A 25,401-nucleotide genomic window follows, 5' to 3' on the forward strand; every position below is an offset into this window, starting at 1 on the left:
CGATTTAGTACTCTAATTGTACAATTTATTAATACAAATATGAAAAATTTAAAATTCATAAAACATGAAAGTGCACGCATGTCACTGTATTAAAAAGTATGAATTCATACACTTATGGTAAGATATTACCCAAGTGGTCAGGAGCTGAGTGTTGTATAGTGAAAGGAAGTCTGTTCCAATAATATTCCCCTGTATCATGAAAGCTTGTCCATGTGGCCACAATCCTAGGAGTGGATGGAAGCCCAGTAGGAGGTGTGCAAAAGAGTATAATGTGCTCCAATGATTTTAAGACGAGCTCCCCATGCAACACGGTATGGATAGTCCTCCTGGATGCAGATGACTGGATTTGTATTCTCCAAGGTTTGGTAGGTGGCTTGAAGCAATCAGGGGATGGTCCGGTCCTTTATTCCTTTGCTTCTGACTGGGGTAGATGAACACCTGACGCGTTTTGCTGCATTCAGCTAGCAGCTTTTTCAAAGGTCTTTTGAAAAAGCTGCTAGCTGAATGCAGCGAAACGTCATTTGCAGGGCCTAGCTGAAAATGTAAATTTGACAGTCCTATTTTAGGATGATTAGACCATCACTATGCTCTGAATTAATTTAATCTGGATTCCTACCTGAATTTGTGAGAAAGGGAGAGGAAAAGAATAATAATTTCACTTGCCCCATTTTGAAAGTACTGAGTTGCGTAGGCTACCTCTGCCAGATACCAGCACATGCAGTATTCATTCTACATGATCTGCTTATGGGATAATTATGCTCTTTACCCACAAGGCCACTATACTATAAATCTGTTATGAGTTGCATCTTTCTATTTACCCAGCTCCAGGTCTTCAGACCCTCCTTCCCTGCCCCTAGTGGAGGAGCCAATCTCTGTTCAACGAGCTAGGAATAAATTATCAGAACTTGAACTCCAGGATATGTCTAAGAGATTGTCTCGTCGGCTCGATGAACTGGATCGTGTGAGTTAATAATATGCTGTACACAGACTGTACTGGGCTTGTGCTGTGTGGCACTGGGTCTTATTCTGTTTGTTGAACAGATGCTGAAGAAAGTGGTGCAGGGGGAACACAGCACCATCAGTGAAGCAAAAGAAGAAGACAAACTCTCTCACCACAGCGACAGCATCATTGAGTTCCGCAGGAAGAAGCGGCTGCATGGTAGGTTCAAGTAAGACGAGACATACACCAAGCGCCCGGGTACTTGGCAGGGGGAATGACCAAATATGGTAGACAAGGCCATGGGCACTTCACAAAAAAAGAAAAACATACTATGTGCTGCAAAGCGGGACCTCGGCAGGTGACCCTGGCCCCCACTGGGCCCTTTCAACAAGCACGCTGCAGAGGAGGACATTTGAATAACATTGATTTCTATGCATCTATGGGATGTGCTGGAAAAACAAGTCCGAGTCATGGAGGCTTCACCTCGCAACTTCCACGACTTAGATGACCTGCTGTTAACGATTAGGTGCCAAATATCACAGGACACCTTCAGAGGTCTTGTGGAGCTCATGCCTCAACGGGTCAGAGCTGTTTTGGCGCCATGATGGGGTCCTACACCATATTAGTCAGGTTGTTTTAATGTTATAGCTGATGGGTGAATACTGAGTGGATGCCCCTCTAAGTATGTCCAGCAGATGGCAGTGTAACACGGTGTGATGCCTGCAGGCTATAACCTATAGGTATGCGTTTTTTGTTTTTGTCTATTGATATTCTGTAATGCATGGGCTTAATCTGCTCAGGGACACACATTCGCTTCCCTAAAACTGAATTAGCAGTTAATCCTTCAGCCGTTATAAAATGAGTTGTTCTCCACCAACTTCGGGAGTTAACCAAGCATTTAGGTTTCAAACGATGTGCGTCTCCGTGTAGGACAGGAATTGGTTTCCTCTTGGGGTCCTCCTCATTGGTAAATGTGTAAATTCTATACTAAATATTTACAAATAGAATGTCGTTCTCATTGTGAAATAATGGGCTCACTCTGCCACCCTTTATTTCTGATTATTGTATCTGTGGATTTACCGGTTTGTCTTAGGGTTTCCTTCACCATCAGTAACCAGCCACGAGTATGATTACCCTGATGGAGTAACAAGCATGCCACACTTTACATGAGTCTCCACTGCCCTTTTTCTATAATAATTTTGGACATGTTGGCATGGGGTAACCCTGTCCTTTCATCCAATTCAGGACGATTTACCAGCAGTATGAGTGAAACAGACTGGATTAATGTTTTAACGCTTTGCAACATTTTTTTCCGTGCAGAATAATGTGTTCTCTCCCCCTTGTCAACATGCTGTTGGGGTGCTGGTAAATCTTGGATGGGAAATTTAGGGGCAGATGCACTAAGCCTTGGAGCGAGATCAATTACCAACCAATCGGCTCATAACTTTTTTAAACACAGTCTGTAACAATGCAGTCAGGAGATGATTGGTACTTATATCTGTGTCCACTTTGTCAATCTCCAATGCTTAGTACATCTCCCCCCCCCCCATCTTTAAATTCCTCCCCCATAATACTTGCACATGACTTGCTTCATGCATTTACTAGAGATTACATATTTAACATTGGTTGCATAGTGCCACATATAATCCCTGTAGGTGCTGCTGTGCTGGCTATTTGCACCCTATTGGGGCAGCCACAATCTTCATCCTCATTGATTTGTAAGTGCCTCAAAAATTCTTGACCGCACATGATAGATACAAGTCCACGGGATGTGGCCAAAAGGTTGACTATGACAATTTTGACATTATGAATGTCGAGACCACAGTGTTGACAGACGGGTTGCGGGGAGGGGGGAGTCTTAGTTGGGGTTAGGGGAAATGTGACAGACTCATGACTCATTTCATCACTGTCTACATGATTAATCTCAACATGGTCAACGTAAACATTTTGACTGTCAACATTTCGTACCCAACCACAAGTCACGTGATATAAAAGTTGCATATAAAAACAGAACAATTACCATCAAATTTGATGGTGGTGTAGACATTAGAACAGTGGTTCCCAAGATCCTCAGACGTTTTCCAGGTCTTCTCACAGAATCACAAATGAAGTATTTGGCTCCACCTGTGGATCTTTTAATGTCAGTGAGTAATGAAAACACCTGTGCACCTGATTGCTGACCTGGAAAGCATGAACTGTTGGGGGTCCTCGAGGACCCTTGCTGATGAGAGCTTAGTCTAGAGGAGGGCCCCACTGACACAATAGAAGCTAATGAAATTCTGATTGGACATGGGAACATAATTTCCATAAATGACTTTTATATAATGCTGTTGTCTTCCCACATCAGCTGCACAGCACCCAAAGAAGAACCTTACCAGGCCACGTTCCCTATCATCCTCCCCGCTGCCGCCCCCACACCAGTCACTAAGTACACAGTTTGAGGATGCGCTCTGCAAGAACACCAGAGGCGATATGGGGAAAATTAGGCGAGATGTTCAGAAAGAAGCAGAACTGCAACGGTTAAAGTCTCAGGTAGGATCTGAGTCCACATCACACTCCAAACCTGTCCTTATGGTCTCCTAAAGCTGTTATTAATCCCTGCTATAAAACTGATATTGCAGGGCTACAGCGGCAGCTAAGCACAAATAAAAATGTTCTTTCTGCTGTGGGGTACACTGGGCTCCACAAGGATAGACATTGGGGTGTAGAGTAGGATCTTGATCCGAAGCACCAACAGGCTCAAAAGCTTTGACCTTCTTCCCAAGATGCATAACGCCGCCTCCTATATCACCCCGCCTCCGTGCACAGGAGCTCAGTTTGTAGTTGGTGCTTGCAGTGCAAGCATGTAACAGGAAGGGCTGCTCACAGCAGCTCTAGAAAAGCTTTTTCTGAGGAAAAAAGAAAATTACAAGGGCTGCAGCAGAGGCACAGATTGTGCTGGATGTCAGTAGACATTGCCTGCTGCAGCTCCATCCCTCCCCCAGCGGCGCTGTACACTCCCGCGCCCTGGTTGCTGGGTACCTACAGCAGGAGGCTCCGGTTTTCTTCCAAGTCAGTCACACACGGCTGGGGCTCTCCGGGATCGCGTGGCCGCACTTCGGGAGGAGGTAAGTGGGTCCCGCTCGCGGGATCCGCACTTTATCGCGATCTGGTGCGGCCTGTGGGAGACGGGCCGCGCGCGCTGGCGGTGGACACTGGCATACAGGCGATCCCACTAGATCACCAGGGCATGGGTGCAGGTCAGGTTTTCTCTCTAAACCTTTTTACAAGTAGCCCGCAGTACCAGGTGGTTTTGCCAGCAGAGGGGATAAGGCTTAGACCTGGAGACCCTCCCCCAGCCCCAGGGCGCCATTTACAGTAAATGTTCCTGTCCTGGAGCTGCATATCTGTCTCTCCCTCACTCCCTGTCAGTGTTTGGGCACCATTTCACCAGCTACACTGTTCCTGGGACTGCTTGGGCAAATCCTCCTTTGTGAAGCCGCCTGATAGCGCTGTGCCTTTACAAGACACTTAAGTATTCTACATGTCGTTTAGACAGTGTTAGTTAAGAAAAAGTGCATTTAGTCAGGGCTATCTGGTACAAGTACCCTGTGATATACAGCCAGTCTTTACTGTGCAGTGTTATATCTATTGATTACATAGCTATATATAGCTAGTCCAGTGCAGTATTATTGTTTGTAATAACCTCTGCATTATACAACTGTGACTATGTGTGTGCATTAGCTTGCTGTGTGACCTCCATTTCGTGTCTCTCACTCAGCTTGCTATCCCTATATTCTATAACCTGAGGGGTTTGTAATACATGATATAGGATATTCACAAGATATACTTAAATTGTATTTCTCTATGTGATTTTAGTCACCATATCTCTCCTGAATCCCTGTTTGTGCTGACAACACTGTGCAGTGGTTTGGGTCAGGTATTGTGCTGCTGACAATTGTACTATGTTACCTTATACTGCAAGTTATAACATGTCTGCTTATGAGGGTAACTGTTCTGGGGCTGAACACACTGGTAGTGGTGCTGAGGCCACAGATACTTTTGAGGAAATTACAGCAGCTGAGGGCTCTGGTTCTGGGGGTTCCTTGCCCCCAAGTGGGACTATAGCAACGGAGGTCCAGAATGGCCCGCCGTGGGCTACCGTCTCTACGCTACTGAATACACTAGTTACTAAACTAACGCCCCCTCTGGGACCTCCTATGCCAGTCCAACCGTATATGGTCCCCGCAGCAGATTGTTCGCTCAGTTATGAACCGGTCCCTGACTACTAAAAAGTCTAACCCTCGCCCGCCTAAGACCAAGGAGTCCTCTAAGCGGGCCATTACTTCCTCACAATCCACTGCTGTCACTGACACCTCGTCTGATGAGGATGGCGTTTACACTGACCCCACAGATTCTGACACTGATAATACTGATGGGAATAGTAGTTCACAAGTGGATGTTCCTGATCTATTGGAGGCTATTAAGTTGATTCTACAGATTACGGATGATCCCAAGCCATCCGTTCCTCCTAAGAAACCAGATAGATTCAAGCGTCAGAAGGTGGCTAAACAAGTTTTACCTCACTCTGATCACCTGGTTGATATACGTCGGGAATCCTGGGAAAAATCCAGGTAAGAAGTTCGTGCCTCGCAAGAAGCTGCTTTCTCGCTATCCCCTCGCGCCAGAGCTGTCTAAAAATTGGGAGACACCTCCTCCAGTGGACTCGCATCTGGCAAGGATGGTGGTTTCCTCAGCTCTGCCTGTCACTATCGTCACGTCTCTGAAAGAGCCTACGGATAAACGTGTGGAGGGTTGTCTGAAAGCAATTTACACCCTCACGGGTGCTGCGCATAGGCCCACTATTGCAGCGACATGGGCTGCAGAAGCTATTGAAGCGTGGGCACAGGAGTTGGAAGCTGAAATCTAGTCTGACCATGCTAGGCAAGGCTTGTCATATATTGTCACAGCTTCTCACTATATTAAAGAGGCGGCTTCTGATGCCGGTGTTCTGGCAGCCAAGGCTTCTACTACGTCAGTCCTGGCTCGCCAGATATTGTGGCTGAGTTCCTGGTCTGTGGATCTGGATTCTAGAAAAACCCTGGAGGTACTCCCTTTTAAGGGAAATATCCTGTTCGGAGAGGACTTAAATAAGATAGTGACTGATTTGGCTACTGCCAAAACAGTCTGTCTGCCAAGTACTGCTCCTTTTGTGACGAAGGCTAAAAGTACTTCCTTTCGTCCCTTTCGTCCTTCAGGTAAAGCAAAAGGTCAGACGTACCACAAACGGGCCTGCACTTCCAAACCTGGTAAGCCAAAGCCCAAAAGAGCCTGGACTGCCCCTCAGCCAGCTTCCAAGACCGATAAGCCTGCCGCATGACGGGGCGGGCCTCCCCCTGGGGGACGGCTTCTAGGGTATACCCAGGAATGGTTGAAGACCACTTCAGATGCCTGGGTACGGGAAGTCGTCATTCGAGGTTGCGCCATAACCTTCAAAAACCGTCCCCCCCCCCCCCCCCCTCATCGATTTTTGCCTGACAGACGTCCCTTCGGACCAGACAAAGGCAAAGACACTTCATTCGGTGGTACAGACCCTCCAGGACACAGGAGTGGTAGTACAGGTGCCTCTTGCTCAGAGGGGCCAGGGGTATTATTCTCCGCTGTTTCTAGTCCCGAAACCAAATGGGTCCTCCCGGCTCATTCTCAACCTCAAGGCATTGATTGCCTTGGAACCTGGGGATTATATGGTCTCCCTGGACATACAGGATGTTTACCTGCATATCCCTATAGCAGTGTCGCATCAACAATACCTGAGGTTTGCGGTTGGCAACCTCCATTACCAGTTTCGGGCTTTACCTTTTGGTTTAACCACGGCTCTGCGAGTCTTCACCAAGGTTATGGCGGTAATGACGGCGGTACTCTGCTGTCAAGAGGTCAGGATCCTACCGTATCTGGACGACTTGTTGATCCTGGCAAATTCCCCAGAAATTCTCCTACATCACCTAGATCTGACTGTCCGGTTTCTGCAAGCCCACCGGTGGCTCATCAACTGGAAGATATCCTCCCTGGTCCCTGCTCAGTGCATGGTGCACCTGGGAGCACTATTGGACATTCACAACTAACGGTTGTTCTTGTCTCAGGAGATAGTCCTGATGCTTCAGGACAGGATTCGTTGCTTCCTCTCTTGTCCGCAAGTGTTGATACATTCGGCGATGCAGGTGCTGGGCCTCATGGTGTCAGCATTTAACATGGGGGGAGTATGCTCCATTCCATTCTCGCCCTCTCCAGAGGCTGATTCTGGCCAAGTGGGATGGCCTGCCTCACCGGATCAGGTCTCTCATGATCTCTTTGACTCCGGAGGTCCGTCTGTCGCTGTGCTGGTGGCTCCAGGATCAACGATTGTGCAGGGGTCATCCCTTCTGGATACCCAACTGGGTCCTGTTAACAACGGATGCTAGTTTACGGGGTTGGGGCGCGGTGTTGGAGCAACACTCCCTTCAGGGTTGGTGGACCAAGGAGGAGTCTCTCCTCCCGATCAGCATTCTGGAATTGCGGGCGGTCTTCAACTCATTGAACCTGGCCCAGCATTTAATACAGAACCGTCCTGTTCAGGTACAGTCTGACAACGCCACCACAGTGGCTTACATAAATCATCGAGGCTGCACTCGAAGCCGCTCGGCAATGAAGGAAGTCTCACGGATTCTTCAATGGGCGGAACGCCATCTACCGGCCATATCGGCAATATTCATTCCGGGAGTCCTGAATTGGGAAGCGGACTTTCTCAGACGTCCGGACGTACACGCTGGAGAGTGGGGCCTCCATCCAGAAGTGTTTCAACTCCTAGTGGAAAGGTGGGGCCTTCCAGATGTGGATTTGATGGCGTCTCGACACAATCACAAGGTTCCGGTCTTCGGAACAAGAACAAGGGATCCTCGAGCAGCATTTGTGGATGTGCTGGCGGTGACATGGAGGTTTTGGCTGCCGTACGTGTTCCCTCTGGTGTCACTCCTGCCCAGGGTAATTTTGAAGTTCAAGCAGGAAGGAGGAATCCTGCTTCTCATAGCTCCAGCGTGGCCCAGACGGCACTGGTTCTCAGACCCAAAGGGCCTCTCGCTAGAGCGTCCAGTTCTACTTCCACAACACCCAGACCTCCTCGTTCAGGGCCCCTGTGTCTACCAGGACCTGGCCCGGCTGTCTTTGACGGCGTGGCTCTTGAAGCTTCCGTCTTGAGGGCTAAAGGGTTTTCTGAGGCGGTCATTCAAACTATGTTGCGGGCCCGGAAACTGGCTTCTGCTCAGATTTACCATAGGGTCTGGCATTCTTACTTTGTTTGGTGCGCATCTAATAATTATGACGCTTCCGAGTTTAGTACAGCCAAGCTTTTGGCTTTTCTTCAGCAGGGCCCAGACTTAGGCCTGGTCTGGCCTCCCTCAAGGTTCATATTTCTGCCTTGTCGGTGTGGTTTTAGAGAAAAATTGCGACCTTACCCGATGTTCCTACCTATAATCAGGGTGCGTTGCGTATACAACCTCACTAGGTCCCGCCTGTGGTTTTGGAGGCGTTACAAGAGTCTCCTAGTTCCCTTAAGGTGGTGTTTTTGCTGGCTATTGCCTCCGCTAGAAGAGTGTCGGATTTGGGTGCCTTGTCTTGTAGTTCCCCATATCTGATTTTTCGCTGTGACCGGGCGGTTCTTCGGACTCGTCCAGGATATTTACCTAAGGTGGTGTCTTCGTTTCACCTTAATCAGGAGATTGTGGTTTCGGCACTTGTCTCTCCTGACTTGTCTCCCAAAGAGCGGTCTTTGGATGTGGTACGGGCTCTCGGTATCTATGTGAAGAGAACTGCTTCTATTAGGAAATCTGATTCTCTCTTTGTCCTGTTTGGTTTTCACCAACGTGGCTGGCCTGCTCACAAGCAGACTTTGGCCAGATGGATTAGAATGGTGTTTGCACATGCTTATGTGAAGGCTGGTCTGTCAGCTCCTGCTCACATTACGACCCATTCTACTCGGTCTGTTGAACCTTCTTGGGCGGCCCGCCGTGGTGCGACCCTTGAACAATTGTGCAAGGCGTCAACGTGATCCTCGGAACACGTTTATAAGGTTCTATGCCTTCGATACTGCCGCTTCCCAGGATGCTTCCTTTGGACGCGGGGTTCTTGTGCCCGCTACAGTGCGTCCCCTCCCATAAAGAACTGTTTTAGGACATCCCCCAATGTCTATCCTTGTGGAGCCCAGTGTACCCCGCAGCAGAAAACGAGACTTATGGTAAGAACTTACCTTTGTTAAATCTCTTTCTGCGAGGTACACTAGGCTCCACCCTGACACACTTAGCTTCTTTGGGTTGGTGTGGCTATAGCCACTGACACTTTCTCCTGTCGGGAGAGTGTGGTGTTTGTGGCAACTTGCAGTTGTCTTCTTTTACTTGCTACTGCATTGGGCTGGTTAACAAAACTGAGCTCCTGTGCACGGAGGCGGGGTGATATAGGAGGCGGCGCTATGCATCTTGGGAAGAAGGTCAAAGCTTTTGAGCCTGTTGGTGCTTCGGATCAAGATCCTACTCTACACCCCAATGTCTATCCCTGTGGAGCCCAGTTTACCTCGCAGAAAGATTTAACAAAGGTAAGTTCTTACCATAAATCTGGTGAATGCTGGGACTGTGGGTATGGTGGAGTGCAGGAGCCTGGCACCAAGGAGTTATTTTGTTTCAGAGAGCAGCACAGGCCCTACCCATATCCCCTGCCTATTAACCAGGAGACCATTTTTTTTCTCTTCTTGGTGCTCAAAGGAAAGGGCACGTGTGTTTTTTTTTTTTTTTTTGTTTTTTTTTTTTTAGGGGGCTGCCTACAGCCCCGGTTAACTTTCTTTTTTTAATTTATTATCATTTAATTTTATTTTTTACTGCTGTGCAAGCAGCGGTAAGGGCCTGTGCTACCGCTGCCGACTCCTTCAGCCTCCTCTGGTGACCGATGCACTGGGCTGTTGGTCAGTGGCACCAGCACATTCCTACAGCACAGGAAGCTGCTGCGGACAGTCGGGGGTTAGGTAAACTTGTCCCTGCTTGTGCTGACCTGGGGCCTAATTCACACCTGTGCGCTAGCAGGCTATTTTTGCAGATCTTGTGCAGTCACTGCGCATCCCAGGATTTACTCAGCCGCTGCGATCACTTTAGCCTGTCCGGGACCGGAATTGACGTCCGGAACCCTCCCTACAAACGCATGGACACGCCTGTGTTTTTCCAAACACTCCCAGAAAACGGTCAGTTGACACCCACAAAAGCCTTCTTCCTGTCAATCTCCTTGCAAACACACCTGCGAGTGGATCCTTCGCACAAACCCCATCGCTGAGCGGCGATCCGCTTTGTACCCGTGCGACGCGCTTGCGCATTGCGGTGCATGCGCAGCTTAGACCTGATCGCCCGCTGTACGAAAACGCAGCCTAGCGATTTAGGTCTGAATTAGCCCCCTGGAATTTAAGGCGGGAACTAGCCGCTGGACCACCAGGGACACGGCTGTAGTTCAGAGGCACCATTTTAGATTACAGGTCCCAATGGTCCCAGGCGGGGATGGGGTTCCCTCCTGTCTCTCCACCCCCAACCCCTTTGACTGGTCCATCCTCTGGTTTTCCCCGCTGAAGATTTCCTCTCTCCTCTCTGTTAAGGATGCTGGGGGCGCCATTTTAGCCTGGTCTACAGAGCCTGCCAGCACAGAGAGTGATAATCCTGTCCCCCCTGTACCTCCCTATCATGGGTCGGATTATTTACTCCCTCCTCCTCACCTGTGTTGGTTGTTGGGGCTTATGTGATTGTACTGTGGTTGGGTTTTTGCTTAACTCTACTAAATTGTTACTTTCATGAGCACTTGCACTTGAGTACTATGGCCCTCATTCCGAGTTGTTCGCTCGCTAGCTGCTTTTAGCAGCATTGCACACGCTAAGCCGCCGCCCTCTGGGAGTGTATCTTAGCTTAGCAGAATTGCGAACGAAAGATTAGCAGAATTGCAAATAGAAAATTCTTAGCAGTTTCTGAGTAGCTCGAGACTTACTCAGCCATTGCGATCAGTTCAGTCAGTTTCGTTCCTGGTTTGACGTCACAAACACAACCAGCGTTCGCCCAGACACTACCCCGTTTCTTCAGACACTCCCGCGTTTTCCCCAGAAACGCCAGCGTTTTTTCGCACACTCCCAGAAATTGGCCAGTTTCCGCCCAGAAACACCCACTTCATGTCAATCACATTATGATCACCAGAACGATGAAAAATCCTCGTAATGCCGTGAGTAAAATACCTAACTGTTGTGTAAAATAACCGCATGCTCTCTGCGAACCTTGCACATGCGCAGTAAGCGACTAATCGCAATATAGCGAAAATTGGCAACGAGCGAACAACTCGGAATGAGGGCCTATATACTGTAGGTTTAGTACTGTGAGAAGGTCTGTTGCAGTATAGCTTGTTCTGTGTATATTTGTAGTATTTACTGTTACAGTAAATAGTTCTATCGTGTTCATTGCACTTTTACAGTTTAATTCTCTTCCATATTGTTTTATTATAGACAAGTGTATTTGACATTGTTGAATATATAGGGGCTAATTCAGACCTGATCACTAGGGTGCGTTTTTTGCATCCTTGCGATCAGGTAGTCGCTGCCTACAGGGGGAGGGGGAATTCGTTGTGCAGGTTTGCGATCACATGTGCAGGAGAGCTGCACAAACAGCAGTTTGTGCATTCTCTGCACAGCCCAGGACTTACCCAGCCACTGCGATGACTGGGGCCGGAGTTGATGTCACGAATCATCCCACAAAACGCCGGGTCCCTTCAGCGTTTTCCGGACACTCCCTAGAAATGGTAAGTTGCACCCACAAACACCCTCTTCCTGTCAGTCTTCTTGTGAATTTTTCACACCATCCCTTCGCTGCTCGGCGCACCTGCGCATTGCGGTGCATACGCATGTGCAGTTCAGACCTGATCGCTCGCTGTGCGAAAACGCACAGCAGTGATCAGGTCTGAATTGCCCCCAAAAATATACTGCATTTCTTTTCTTTCTTTCTTTTGTTTCTTCTGGTTTTTTTTTCTGTTAGATATTGCAAACTAGATTTTAAGTGTCTGTCTGTCTACTTATTTGATTATAGGTAGCCACTTAACTGTACCTGGGGCTTCCAGGACCACTTATACATTTATTTGTGGTCCTTTAGTTCCGCGCCTTTGCCCTCACAGACCACTTAGTTTGTTTAGTGTGTGTGTGTGTGTTTTTTTTCTCGTGCCCTTTTCAGTTAAATTGTTTTCCTGGGGATCCTCTACAAACACTTCCCAAAAGGACAAGGGGGGCTCCGGTGCTTCGCTCCTATACTAGCACAGCATGCTAGGAAAATTGTTCCTATCCTGCACTGGATCACCCTGGCCTTTGTGAGCATTGCTCAGCAGAGACCCTGAGGTTTCACCCCTGCCGGAACCAGATATGGCAGCCTCTCTGTTCCTGGCCAGGTCGCCTCAGAGCCCCCTTCCGGGGACCCATAGCAGACTCTTATGGAACCTGCTTGGGTTAGGAACTATCCCAGTCAGTTCAGGACCAGTGTTTACGTTTCCAGCTCCCTGCAACATATGTTAGGTCCTTCCACCAAATGCAAAGTCTCTAGGCATGCGAGCTTGTGGTTCCCACAGATGGATGATTCAGTCTAAGGATTCCTCTGAGGAGGATGTCTTGTCCCAGACACCGGATATTGAATCTTCTGTACAAATTGACCATATAACACAGGTCAGGGTCGACACTCTTGTGACAGCAGTTCAGACAGTCCTTCAGATTAAGGACTCTGATACGGCTTCAACTTTAAAGGCTCCTCTCTTCAAACGAAAAAAGAAGGATCCCTTTATTCATTGTGTCCATGTGGATATCTTATTTTATTTTTTATCCTTTCTCTAACTGACTGGAAGAAGTGGGAAACTCTGCCACCGGTGGTTGCACACGACTTTAGGTTGGTAAAGTTGACCACCCTTCCTATTACCGAAGCAGTGTCTCTTAAGGAGCCCACTGCTAAAAAAAAAACTGGAGCAAAGTCCATTTCTCCTTCATCCACTAGGGGACACTGGAGGATCTTTACGGTGGGTTATAGATGGTGATCCAGTGGGAGCCAGGCACTTTAAATTGTTTAGAATAATGCTGGGGCTGTAGTTCGCCCAGCTCAGGCTTCGGTCTGGGTAGCCAAAGCTATTAGCAGCTGGGCTGATTCTTTGGATGAGGGCCTGAGCTTATCATGCTGACCTTCTGGTCATTGGCTTCTTCAGTGGCCACCAGACTGGCTTTGCATGTGGTGAGCTGATAACGACTCCAGAAACGCCCTGGGGGCATTACCTTTCGCTGGAGATGCTCTCTTCGGCCAGGAGCTGGATAAAATTGCGGTCACAGAAGTGGCTTCTAAAGCAGCCTTCTTACCCTCGGTATCGCCAAAAATGTCTAGTGTGTGTGTCCGCCCCACCAGGATTAGGGAAGGGTAGGGTGCCAGGGCAGGTAGCACGTGGCGCTCGAAAAGGGGGTGTGGCCATGCTGGTGTCACTATTGGGGTGGTCCGGCTCCCTCGACGTGGCTAATGGGGGCAGGGTGGGTGGGCGTCTGCTACATTTTGCTAACATGTGGCAGGTAACTACGTCTGATTCCTGGATAGGAGGAATAGTTTCTTGCGGTTACCAGCTCACCTTTCTAGAATGTCCTCTAGTTTTGTTCTTCACCAACGGACTTCCTGTCAACGTCAGCAAGGCTGTTGCTCTCCAAACATCTAATAGGTCCCTTTGCGCTGCGTAGGTGATAGTCCCGACCCTGTCTGCCCAGAGAGGTACGGGGTTCTATTCAAATCTGTTCCTAGTCCAAAAGCCCAACATTTCCTTCAGTCCCATCCTTCAAGACTCTGTCTGTTCTCAGGGTCCCCAGGTTCAGGATGGAGTCACTTTGGTCCATTATGCAGGCCCTAGAGCCCGGGGACTACATGGTCTCTCTGGATATTCAGGATGCCTATTTCCATATTCCGATACGAGAGGACCATCAATGGTTCCTCCACTTTGTAGTCCAATACGATCATTTCCAGTTTCTGGCCTTGCCCTTTGGCCTCTCCACTGCCTAGAGAGTTTTAACAAAGGTGATGGCTGCCACCCTTCGCTTCAAGGGGATATGCATACTCTTATACCTGCATGACCTGCTGCTGTTGGCTCAGTCTCAGTTGGCGCAGACTCTGAATCACTATCACTCTTTGACCCTGGACTTTCTTCATGCCCCACGGTTGGCTGATAAATTGAAGCAAGTCCTGTCTGTCTCCAGAGGATTTTACTTCCCAAGGAAAAGATAACATTTCTACAGTCTCTGATCCAGAAATTTCCCAGGCGCGCAGTCTCCCTACATTTCTGTATGCAAGTTCTGGGCAAGCAGGTCTCCAGCTTCGACATGGTGGAATATGCACAATTCCACTCCAACCTCTCCAGTTGGAACTTCTGAGGTGGCGGAACCACTCGCATCTACATTTCAATCCCAGATAATTGATCTGTCCAGGGAGGGTACGTCTTTCCCTCTCATGGTGGCTTCAGTCGTCTCACCTGACCAAGGTTCCAGCCTTTTTTCAATACAGGAGTGGGTCCTTCTGACCACAGATGCCAGCCTCCACGGCTGGGGAGCAGTCATGGGGGGGTCACACCTTTCAGGGCAGGTGGTCTGCCCAGGAGGCAAGCCTCCTGATAAATATCCTGAAACTGGGCAGTTTACCACGCCCTTTACCAGGCAAGACCCCTTTAGCACAAGGCAGTGAAGGTCCAGATAGACAATGTGACAGCGGTCGCAAACATCAATTATCAGGGCGGAACCAAGAGCCGCTATATGAGGGAAGTCGCTCACATTCTCCGCTGGGCTTAACAGTTTCTTCCCGCAATCTCGGCAGCGGACATCCTCAGCAGGCAGGACCTACATTCCAGCGAGTGGTCCCTCCACCACAAGGTACTCCAAATGCTGGTTCATCGATGGGGACGCCCTCAAATTGACTTGATAATCACAATGGAGCTGTCTTAGTCGATGCACTGGCTGTTCCGTGAACCTTTCAATTTGTGTATCTGTTTCCTCCAATTGCCCTTCTACTACGGGTTGTGCACAGGTTAAAAGCAAGCGAGGATAACGTCCATCCTCGTAGCACCAGACTGGTCAAAACGGTTTTCATGCACAGACATTCTGAGGCCAGATCTTCTATACTAGGATCCATATATTCACCCCAATCTGCCATGTCTAGCTTTGATGGGAGGGCTGTTGAAAAATCAGTCTTAACCTGGTACGAAAAACCTCTGGCCTTTATCTGGACGTGTACTTTCAGTGGCGTGTTGTTTGCTGTATGGATCCGTTTTGCCTATCGTCTTTTACGAGTGTTGGCCTTCTTGCAGTCAGGGTTAGACTGGGGCCTGCATCTTGCTTTGCTAAAGGTGCAGGTCTCTGCCCTATCGATGTTGTTTCAGTGAAAGTGGCTCATTTTGCTGCTGGTCATAATTATTTTTTTTTTTTTTTTTTTTTTTTACAGGGGTTTAGTTACATCCAGCCTCCCTTCGTTCCTCCATCTGTGGGACTTGACTCTAGTATTGCAAATCTTGCAAGATCCCCTCTTTTGAGCCTTTTGGATTAGGTTGATCTCCATTGGCTAAACTGTTTTTGCTTGCCATTGCTTAGGCGCGCCAGTTCTCGGACATGGGTGCACTTTTGCACCCTATTCCTTTTCTGCTTTTCCAGTTGGACGGGGCTGTCCTTCGTACCCGTTGTCTTGCGTTTTCACATCAATCAGGAGATTGTGGTACCTTCCCTTTCCATTAGACTCCCAGGAGCGCTGTCCTTCTTGGATTTGGTACGGGATCTTCACATACATTTACAGCTCATGACAACCTTCTGGAAATCAGACTCTCTTTTGTCCTTTATTACACATCCAAGCGCAGCTGGCAAGCTTCTAAACAGACCTTAACGCATCGGGTGCATCTCGCTATTCGTAAGGCTTACCTTTTGGCTCGTTGGCCTGTTCTGGCTTCTGTGACTGCTCATTCCACGAGGTCAGTGGAGGCCTCCTGGGTGACCCGTTGTGGGGCCTCCGCTGAGCAACTTTGTAAGGCGGCCACCTTTATCAAATTCTATAGTTTTGACACCTTCACCTCAGCAGGCTTTTGGACGTTGGATCCTTGTGCAGCACAGTAGCCTTCCCTCCCTTTTTTAATAACTCCCTATACCCACAGTCCCAGCGTTCACCATGGATTCAGAAAAAAACGGATTTTACAGGTATGACAATCCCATTTTTTTTTTTTATTTTTTTTTTACACCTCCAAAAAAAAATTTAATTAAGTTTTTAATTCAGTGTTTCTTCCATACACCCCAACGCTGCCTCTAAATTGGTACTTATATGGGGCAAAGAGCTCAAATGGCAAAGCATAGCTTGTAATCTCTACTTGCGCTAACAACTGTAGCTGTGTGTCTGCAGAGCATTTATCATCTAGTAGGCTACAAGTTACTTCAGTAATTTCACATCTATTATTTATCTCTAATATGTGAATTCTGGATTTGCTTGTTTTTTTTCCTCTGCAGATGTTATCTAATGCCTATGAGGAGGAATTGAAAGCCTTCGGTGAAACAGAGTGGAGCAAGTTATCGAAGCTAAAGGAAAAGATAAAGGAAAATGTTAGTAACTATCCAGGTGTTTCTTTATGCTTACTTTAACAGAATTGAGGCAGCCTATTACTGTTGCACTCTAATTATCGGTAACCTTGGCTGCAGAGCTGTATATTAAATGGAGATCATAACAAAGTGACTGAAACAAGAGCAGGGGCTGACCAGACGAAGTTACCTTTATCCTGCTTCACGAAGCTCATTATTTATTTGCAAACTGTCTGCATGGTTTTTATGTGTATGTATGTAAGTATGTATGTATACAGTATGTGTGTGTGTATATGTGTGTGTGTGTGTATGTATGTGTATATATATATATATATATATATATATATATATATAATATATGTATATATATATATATATGTATATGTGTGTGTGTGTGTAGGTATATATATATATATATATATACTGCTCAAAAAAATAAAGGGAACGATAAAATAACACATCCTAGATCTGAATGAATTAAATATTCTTATTAAATACTTTGTTCTTTACATAGTGCTGACAACAAAATCACACAAAAATTATCAATGGAAATCAAATTTATTAACCCATGGAGGTCTGGATTTGGAGTCACCCTCAAAATTAAAGTGGAAAAACACACTACAGACTGATCCAAATTTGATGTAATGTCCTTAAACAAGTCAACATGAGGCTCCGTAGTGTGTGTGGCCTCCACGTGCCTGTATGACCTCCCTACAACCCACACAAGTGGCTCAGGTAGTGCAGCTCATCCAGGATGACACATCAATGCGAGCTGTGGCAAGAAGGTTTGCTGTGTCTGTCAGCATACTGTCCAGAGCATGGAGGCGCTACCAGGAGACAGGCCAGTACATCAGGAGACGTGGAGGAGGCCGTAGGAGGGCAACAACCCAGCAGCAGGACCGCTACCTCCGCCTTTGTGCAAGGAGGAACAGGAGGAGCACTGCCAGAGCCCTGCAAAATGACCTCCAGCAAGCCACAAATGTGCATGTGTCTACTCAAACGATCAGAAACGGACTCCATGAGGGTGGTATGAGGGCCCGACGCCCACAGGTGGGGGTTGTGCTTACAGCCCAACACCGTGCAGGACGTTTGGCATTTGCCAGAGAACACCAAGATTGGCAAATTCGCCACTGGCGCCCTGTGCTCTTCACAGATGAAAGCAGTTCTCACTGAGCACATGTGACAGACGTGACAGAGTCTGGAGATGCCAAGGAGAACGTTCTGCTGCCTGCAACATCCTCCAGCATGACCGGTTTGGCAGTGGGTCAGTAATGGTTTTGGGTGGCATTTCTTTGGGGGGCCGCACAGCCCTCCATGTGCTCACCAGAGGTAGCCTGACTGCCATTAGGTACCGAGATGAGATCCTCAGACCCCTTGTGAGACCATATGCTGGTGCGGTTGGCCCTGGGTTCCTCCTAATGCAAGACAATGCTAGACCTCATGTGGCTGGAGTGTGTCAGCAGTTCCTGCAAGACGAAGGCATTGATGCTATGGACTGGCCCGCCCGTTCCCCAGACCTGAATCCAATTGAGCACATCTGGGACATCATGTCTCGCTCCATCAACCAATGCCACGTTGCACCACAGACTGTCCAGGAGTTGGCGGATGCTTTAGTCCAGGTCTTGGAGGAGATCCCTCAGGAGACCATCTGCCACCTCATCAGGAGCATACCCAGGCACTGTAGGGAGGTCATACAGGCATGAGGAGGCCACAGACACTACTGAGCCTCATTTTGACTTGTTTTAAGGACATTACATCAAAGTTGGATCAGCCTGTAGTGTGTTTTTCCACTTTAATTTTGAGGGTGACTCCAAATCCAGACCTCCATGGGTTAATAAATTTGATTTCCATTGATAATTTTTGTGTGATTTTGTTGTCAGCACATTCAACTATGTAAAGAACAAAGTATTTAATAAGAATATTTCATTCATTCAGATCTAGGATGTGTTATTTTAGAGTTCCCTTTATTTTTTTGAGCAGTGTATGTATGTATGTATGTATGTATATATATATATATATATATATATATATATATATATATATATATATATATATATATATATATAAAAGACCAACAATACACTCAAACAATATAGAAGGATCCTTTCTGGTTAATACCCCCCCCCCCCCCCCCCCTCCCTTTATCCCTACAGTTTGAAAAATTGTGCTGGAGGTAGCAACACAAGAAAGTGGCTCTTGCTCCATAAGTGTAAATTTTTGTTTAAAATCTTGTTAAGCCGATCCAGCCTAGCTGAAAGGAGTGTGAAGGCTTCCATAAACTGTGGTAACAGTCTAAGGGGTCTATTCATGTAAGAATGCGATGTTTAGGTTTAACTTTTCACTAAACATCGCATTCTTATTTCAGGTGTTTTTTCATATGTTTAACGCAATTCACTAATACCTGTTCCCTGATGCGATGCGGTTTCCGGCTGACCCGTGACCCCAGCTTCTCCACTCTTCATATCACGGCTGGGGGGGTTCCTGCGCATGCGCAGTGTGTCCCTGGCCGCCAGATGTCTTCTGCGCATGCGCCAGGGAAACCAACGCTCCAGCGGCGGGACACAGGGTAGAGTTGGAGCTCTCTGGCAAACAGCTGGCCAAGGGCAGTAAGGAGGATGTGACCCGGCATATGTATATGTCGGGTCACATTTTAGCAGCGGCGGGGGAGGAGAGCAGCGACAATGAAGACATCGGGGCAGCGGGGGTGGACAGTCAGGAGACCCGGCATATGCATAATTGCATTTGCCTTGGGCTCCTCTGATTGTCCGGCATTCGAGAAGGGGGCGGGGAGACAGCAGTCTCCGCTGCCCTTCTCCATTCTACTGCCAGTCTACGCCATCCTGAAATGGCGATTACAGTATCGGAGGCGAAGCGGAAAGCACAGCGTTCCGTGCCTACATGAATTGCAATCACCATTCATTAGAATGGTGTTGCGATTCAACTGCCGGGACAGGAGCACAGTAGAGTAAACAGCTGCTAGAGGGGCGGTAAGATGCTACGTGAATTAGAGGGAACACAGAAAAGCCCTGTTTAGCGCATAACAGGGCTTTTCACTGCTCTATGAATAGACCCCTAAGTGAGACAAAGATCCCGGCGGAAGGGATCAGCATCTCACTAAGGGGTCTATTCATGAAGCGGAGAAAAGCGCTGTTTTGCGGTAAACAGGGCTTTACTCCGCTTCCTGCAATGCACAGAGCGGGTTACCACGGAGAACGTTATTACTTCTCCAGCAGTATCCCTGCTCTGTGCTGGAATCACAGTGCCATACACTTGTATGGTATCTGCAATTCATGTAGAAGCGGAAAGCTCAGCTTTCCGCTTCTCTCCTTTGTGCCGCTTCGCCACCTGAAGATGGCGTAGTTTCTACCTTCCTGACGCTAAGCCTGTTCTTTCTGTAACGTCCTAGTGGATGCTGGGAACTCCGTAAGGACCATGGGGAATAGACGGGCTCCGCAGGAGACTGGGCACTCTAAAGAAAGATTTAGTAATATCTGGTGTGCACTGGCTCCTCCCTCTATGCCCCTCCTCCAGACCTCAGTTAGACTCTGTGCCCGGACAGAGCTGGGTGCTTTTAGTGAGCTCTCCTGAGCTTGCTAATAAGAAAGTATTTTAGTTAGGTTTTTTTTTATTTTCAGAGAGCTTCTGCTGGCAACAGACTCTCTGCTACGTGGGACTGAGGGGAGAGAAGCAAACCTACTAACTGCGGCTAGGTTGCGCTTCTTAGGCTACTGGACACCATTAGCTCCAGAGGGATCGAACACAGGACCTGACCTTGTCGTCCGTTCCCGGAGCCGCGCCGCCGCCCCCCTCGCAGAGCCAGAAGACAGAAGCCGGCAGAAGCGGAGAAGAAATCGAAATCGGCGGCAGAAGACTCCTGTCTTCACATGAGGTAGCGCACAGCACTGCAGCTGTGCGCCATTGCGCCCACACTAACCCACACACTCCGGTCACTGTAGGGTGCAGGGCGCAGGGGGGGGGCGCCCTGGGCAGCAATTGATACCTCCTGGCAAAAGCTGCATATAGACAGTGGGACACTGTTATATGTATGAGCCGTTGAGCCCCCGCCATTTATTGTACAAAAAAATCGCGGGACAGAAGCCCGCCGCCGAGGGGGCGGGGCCTTCTTCCTCAGCACTCACCAGTGCCATTTTCCTTCCACAGCTCTGCTGAGAGGAAGCTCCCCAGGCTCTCCCATGCAGAAACACGGTAGAAGGGTAAAAAAAAGAGAGGGGGGGCACATAAATTTAGGCGCATTAATAATATTACAGCAGCTACTGGGTAAACACTTAAGTTACTGTGTAATCCCTGGGTTATATAGCGCTGGGGTGTGTGCTGGCATACTCTCTCTCTGTCTCTCCAAAAGGCCTTGTAGGGGTCCTGTCCTCATTTAGAGCTTCCCCTGTGTGTGTGGTGTGTGTCAGTACGCGTGTGTCGACATGTTTGACGAAGAGGGTTATGTGGAGGCAGAGCAAGTGCAGTTGACTGATGTGTCGCCGCCGACGGTGCCGACACCTGATTGGATGGATATGTGGAAGGTGTTAAATGATAATGTAAACTCCTTACATAAAAGGTTGGATAAAGCTGATACCTCGGGCCAGTCAGGGTCTCAACCCATGCCTGATCCTACAGCGCAGAGGCCCTCAGGGTCTCAAAAGCGCCCACTATCCAAAATGGTTGACACAGATGTCGACACGGATTCTGACTCCAGTGTCGACGACGATGATGCAAAATTGCAACCAAAAATGACAAAAGCTATACGTTACATGATTATAGCGATGAAGGATGTTTTACACATATCAGAGGTAAACCCTGTCCCTGACAAGAGGGTTTATATGTATGGGGAGAAAAAGCAAGAGGTGACATTTCCCCCTTCACATGAGTTAAATGAGTTATGTGAAAGAGCGTGGGATTCCCCAGATAAGAAAGTCCTGATTTCCAAAAGGTTACTTATGGCGTACCCTTTCCCGCCAGAGGACAGGGTGCGCTGGGAATCCTCCCCTAGGGTAGATAAAGCTCTCACATGCTTATCTAAGAAGGTGGCCCTGCCGTCGCAGGATACGGCCACCCTAAAGGATCCTGCTGATAGAAAGCAGGAAAGTATCCTGAAATCTGTTTATACACATTCAGGGACTCTACTGAGGCCGGCAATTGCGTCGGCGTGGATGTGTAGTGCTGTAGCAGCGTGGACAGATAATCTGTCTGAGGAAATGGATACATTGGACAGGGATACCATTATGCTGACCCTGGGGCATATCAAAGACACTGTCCTATATATGAGGGATGCCCAGAGGGACATTTGCCTACTGGGCTCTAGAATTAATGCAATGTCAATTTCTGCCAGGAGGGTCCTGTGGACTCTGCAGTGGACAGGTGATGCAGACTCCAAAAAACACATGGAGGTGTTACCTTACAAGGGTAAGGAATTGTTTGGGGACGGTCTCTCGTACCTGGTTTCCACAGCTACTGCTGGGAAGTCAAACTTTTTGCCATATATTCCCTCACAACCTAAGAAAGCACCGTATATTACCAAATGCAGTCCTTTCGCGCATAAAGAAGCAAGAAGGTCAGAGGTGCCTCCTTTCTTGCTAGAGGCAGGGGTAGAGGAAAAAAGCTGCACCTTACAGCTAGTTCCCAGGAACAGAAGTCCTCCCCGGCTTCCACTAAATCCACCGCATGACGCTGGGGCTCCACGGGTGGAGCCAGGAGCGGTGGGGGCGCGTCTCCGACATTTCAGCCACCAGTGGGTTTGCTCACATGTGGATCCCTGGGCTATACAGATTGTGTCTCAGGGATACAAGCTGGAATTCGAGGTGATGCACCCTCAACGTTACCTAAAATCGGCCCTGCCAGCTTCCCCTATAGAAAGGGAAGTAGTGGTAGCGGCAAATCACAAGCTATTTCTCCAGCAGGTGGTGGTAAAGGTTCCCCTTCTTCAACAGGGAAAGGGATACTATTCCACAATGTTTGTGGTACCGAAACCGGACGGTTCGGTCAGACCTATATTAAATTTAAAGTCCCTGAACATTTATCTGAAAAGATTCAAGTTCAAAATGGAATCGCTCAGAGCGGTCATTGCAAGCCTGGAAGAGGGGGATTTTATGGTGTCTCTGGACATCAAGGATGCTTACTTGCATGTCCCCATTTATCCGCCTCATCAGGAGTACCTCAGATTTGTGGTACAGGACTGTCATTACCAATTCCAGACGTTGCCGTTTGGGCTCTCCACGGCACAGAGAATATTTACCAAGGTAATAGCAGAAATGATGGTGATCCTGAGAAAGCAAGGAGTCACAGTTATCCCATACTTGGACGATCTCCTCATAAAGGCGAGGTCGAGGGAGCAGTTGCAGATCAGCGTAGCGCACTCTCAGGAAGTGTTGCAACAGCATGGCTGGATTCTGAATATCCCAAAGTCACAGCTGATTCCTACGACGCGTCTGCCCTTTCTGGGCATGATTCTGGACACAGAGCAGAAGAAGGTGTTTCTCCCGACGGAGAAGGCTCAAGAGCTTGTGACTCTAGTCAGAGACCTCTTTAAAACCGAAACAGGTGTCGGTGCATAACTGCACGCGAGTCCTGGGAAAGATGGTGGCATCGTACGAAGCAATTCCCTTCGGCAGGTTCCATGCAAGGATCTTTCAATGGGATCTGTTGGATAAATGGTCCGGATCGCATCTTCAGATGCATCGGCTGATCACCCTGTCCCCCAGGGCCAGGGTGTCTCTTCTGTGGTGGCTACAGAGTGCTCACCTTCTCGAGGGTCGCAGGTTCGGCATACAGGACTGGGTCCTGGTGACCACGGATGCGAGCCTCCGAGGGTGGGGGGCAGTCACTCAGGGAAGAAACTTCCAAGGGTTGTGGACAAGTCAGGAGGCTTGTCTGCACATCAATATCCTGGAACTAAGGGCCATATTCAACGCCCTGAGTCAAGCGGAGCCCCTGCTTCGCAACCAACCGGTGCTGATTCAGTCAGACAACATCACCGCGGTGGCTCATGTAAACCGCCAGGGCGGCACAAGAAGCAGAGTCGCGATGGCGGAAGCCACCAGGATTCTTCGGTGGGCGGAGAATCATGTACAAGCACTGTCAGCAGTATTCATTCCGGGGGTGGACAACTGGGAAGCAGACTTCCTCAGCAGGCACGACCTTCACCCGGGAGAGTGGGGACTTCATCACGAAGTCTTCATTCAGATTACAAATCGATGGGAACTGCCACAGGTAGACATGATGGCGTCCCGTCTCAACAAAAAGCTACAACGGTATTGCGCCAGGTCAAGAGACCCTCAGGCGATAGCTGTGGACGCCCTGGTAACACCGTGGGTGTTCCAATCGGTCTATGTGTTTCCTCCTCTTCCTCTCATACCCAAGGTGCTGAGAATCGTAAGAAGAAAAGGAGTGAGAACAATACTCATTGTTCCAGATTGGCCACGAAGGCCTTGGTACCCGGAACTGCAAGAAATGCTCACAGAGGACCCATGGCCTCTGCCTCTCAGACAGGACCTGTTGCAACAGGGGCCCTGCCTGTTCCAAGACTTACCGCGGCTGCATTTGACGGCATGGCGGTTGAACGCCGGATCCTAGCTGAAAAAGGCATTCCAGAGGAAGTTATTCCTACGCTGATAAAGGCTCGGAAGGACGTAACAGCAAAGCATTATCACCGCATATGGCGAAAATATGTTGCTTGGTGTGAGGCCAGGAAGGCCCCTACAGAGGAATTCCAACTGGGCAGATTTCTGCACTTTCTACAGTCTGGAGTGACTATGGGCTTGAAGCTGGGATCCATAAGGGTCCAGATTTCGGCCCTATCCATTTTCTTTCAAAAGGAACTGGCGTCTCTTCCTGAAGTTCAGACGTTTGTTAAGGGAGTGCTGCATATTCAGCCCCCTTTTGTGCCACCAGTGGCACCTTGGGATCTCAACGTGGTGTTGCGTTTCCTAAAATCCCACTGGTTTGAACCACTTAAGACCGTGGAGCTAAAGTATCTCACGTGGAAGGTGGTCATGCTATTGGCCTTAGCTTCGGCTAGGCGTGTGTTAGAATTGGCGGCTTTGTCATGCAAAAGCCCTTATCTGGTTTTTCATATGGACAGGGCAGAATTGCGGACTCGTCCCCAATTTCTGCCAAAGGTGGTGTCATCTTTTCATTTGAACCAACCTATTGTAGTGCCTGCGGCTACTCGTGACTTGGAGGAGTCCAGGTTACTAGATGTAGTCAGGGCTTTGAAGATTTATGTAGCCAGAACGGCTGGAGTCAGGAAAACTGACTCGCTGTTTATCCTATATGCCCCCAACAAGTTGGGGGCTCCTGCTTCAAAGCAAACCGTTGCCCGCTGGATCTGTAACACAATTCAGCAGGCTCACTCTGCGGCTGGATTGCCGCATCCAAAATCAGTGAAAGCCCATTCCACAAGGAAGGTGGGCTCTTCTTGGGCGGCTGCCCGAGGGGTCTCAGCTTTACAGCTTTGCCGAGCTGCTACTTGGTCGGGTTCAAACACATTTGCAAAATTCTACAAGTTTGATACCCTGGCTGAGGAGGACCTTGAGTTTGCTCATTCGGTGCTGCAGAGTCATCCGCACTCTCCCGCCCGTTTGGGAGCTTTGGTATAATCCCCATGGTCCTTACGGAGTTCCCAGCATCCACTAGGACGTTAGAGAAAATAAGATTTTACTCACCGGTAAATCTATTTCTCATAGTCCGTAGTGGATGCTGGGCGCCCGTCCCTAGTGCGTACTTTCTGCAATACGTGTACATAGTTATTGCTTAATAATGGGTTATGTTATGTTGGCATCCATTGTTGATGCCCTGTTGTTGTTCATACTGTTGACTGGATAAGTGTATC

The 25,401-nt window shown here is 48.5% G+C and overlaps 1 protein-coding gene across 2 annotated transcripts in view; it reads left to right on the top strand.

The window, feature by feature from the left end:
- The window catches only part of CEP95 (centrosomal protein 95), a 111,799-nt gene that overhangs the window by 80,276 nt on the left and 6,122 nt on the right, over positions 1 to 25,401 (top strand). For both annotated transcript variants that reach the window (XM_063960805.1, XM_063960806.1), the window contains exons 11-14: positions 823 to 961; positions 1,042 to 1,159; positions 3,288 to 3,472; positions 16,494 to 16,586. In XM_063960805.1, the coding sequence (XP_063816875.1) occupies positions 823 to 961; positions 1,042 to 1,159; positions 3,288 to 3,472; positions 16,494 to 16,586 (535 nt within the window). The remainder of the gene's footprint in view (positions 1 to 822; positions 962 to 1,041; positions 1,160 to 3,287; positions 3,473 to 16,493; positions 16,587 to 25,401) is intronic.

Source organism: Pseudophryne corroboree, chromosome 3 (assembly GCF_028390025.1).
Source record: "Pseudophryne corroboree isolate aPseCor3 chromosome 3, aPseCor3.hap2, whole genome shotgun sequence".
Classification (NCBI taxonomy): domain Eukaryota; kingdom Metazoa; phylum Chordata; class Amphibia; order Anura; family Myobatrachidae; genus Pseudophryne; species Pseudophryne corroboree.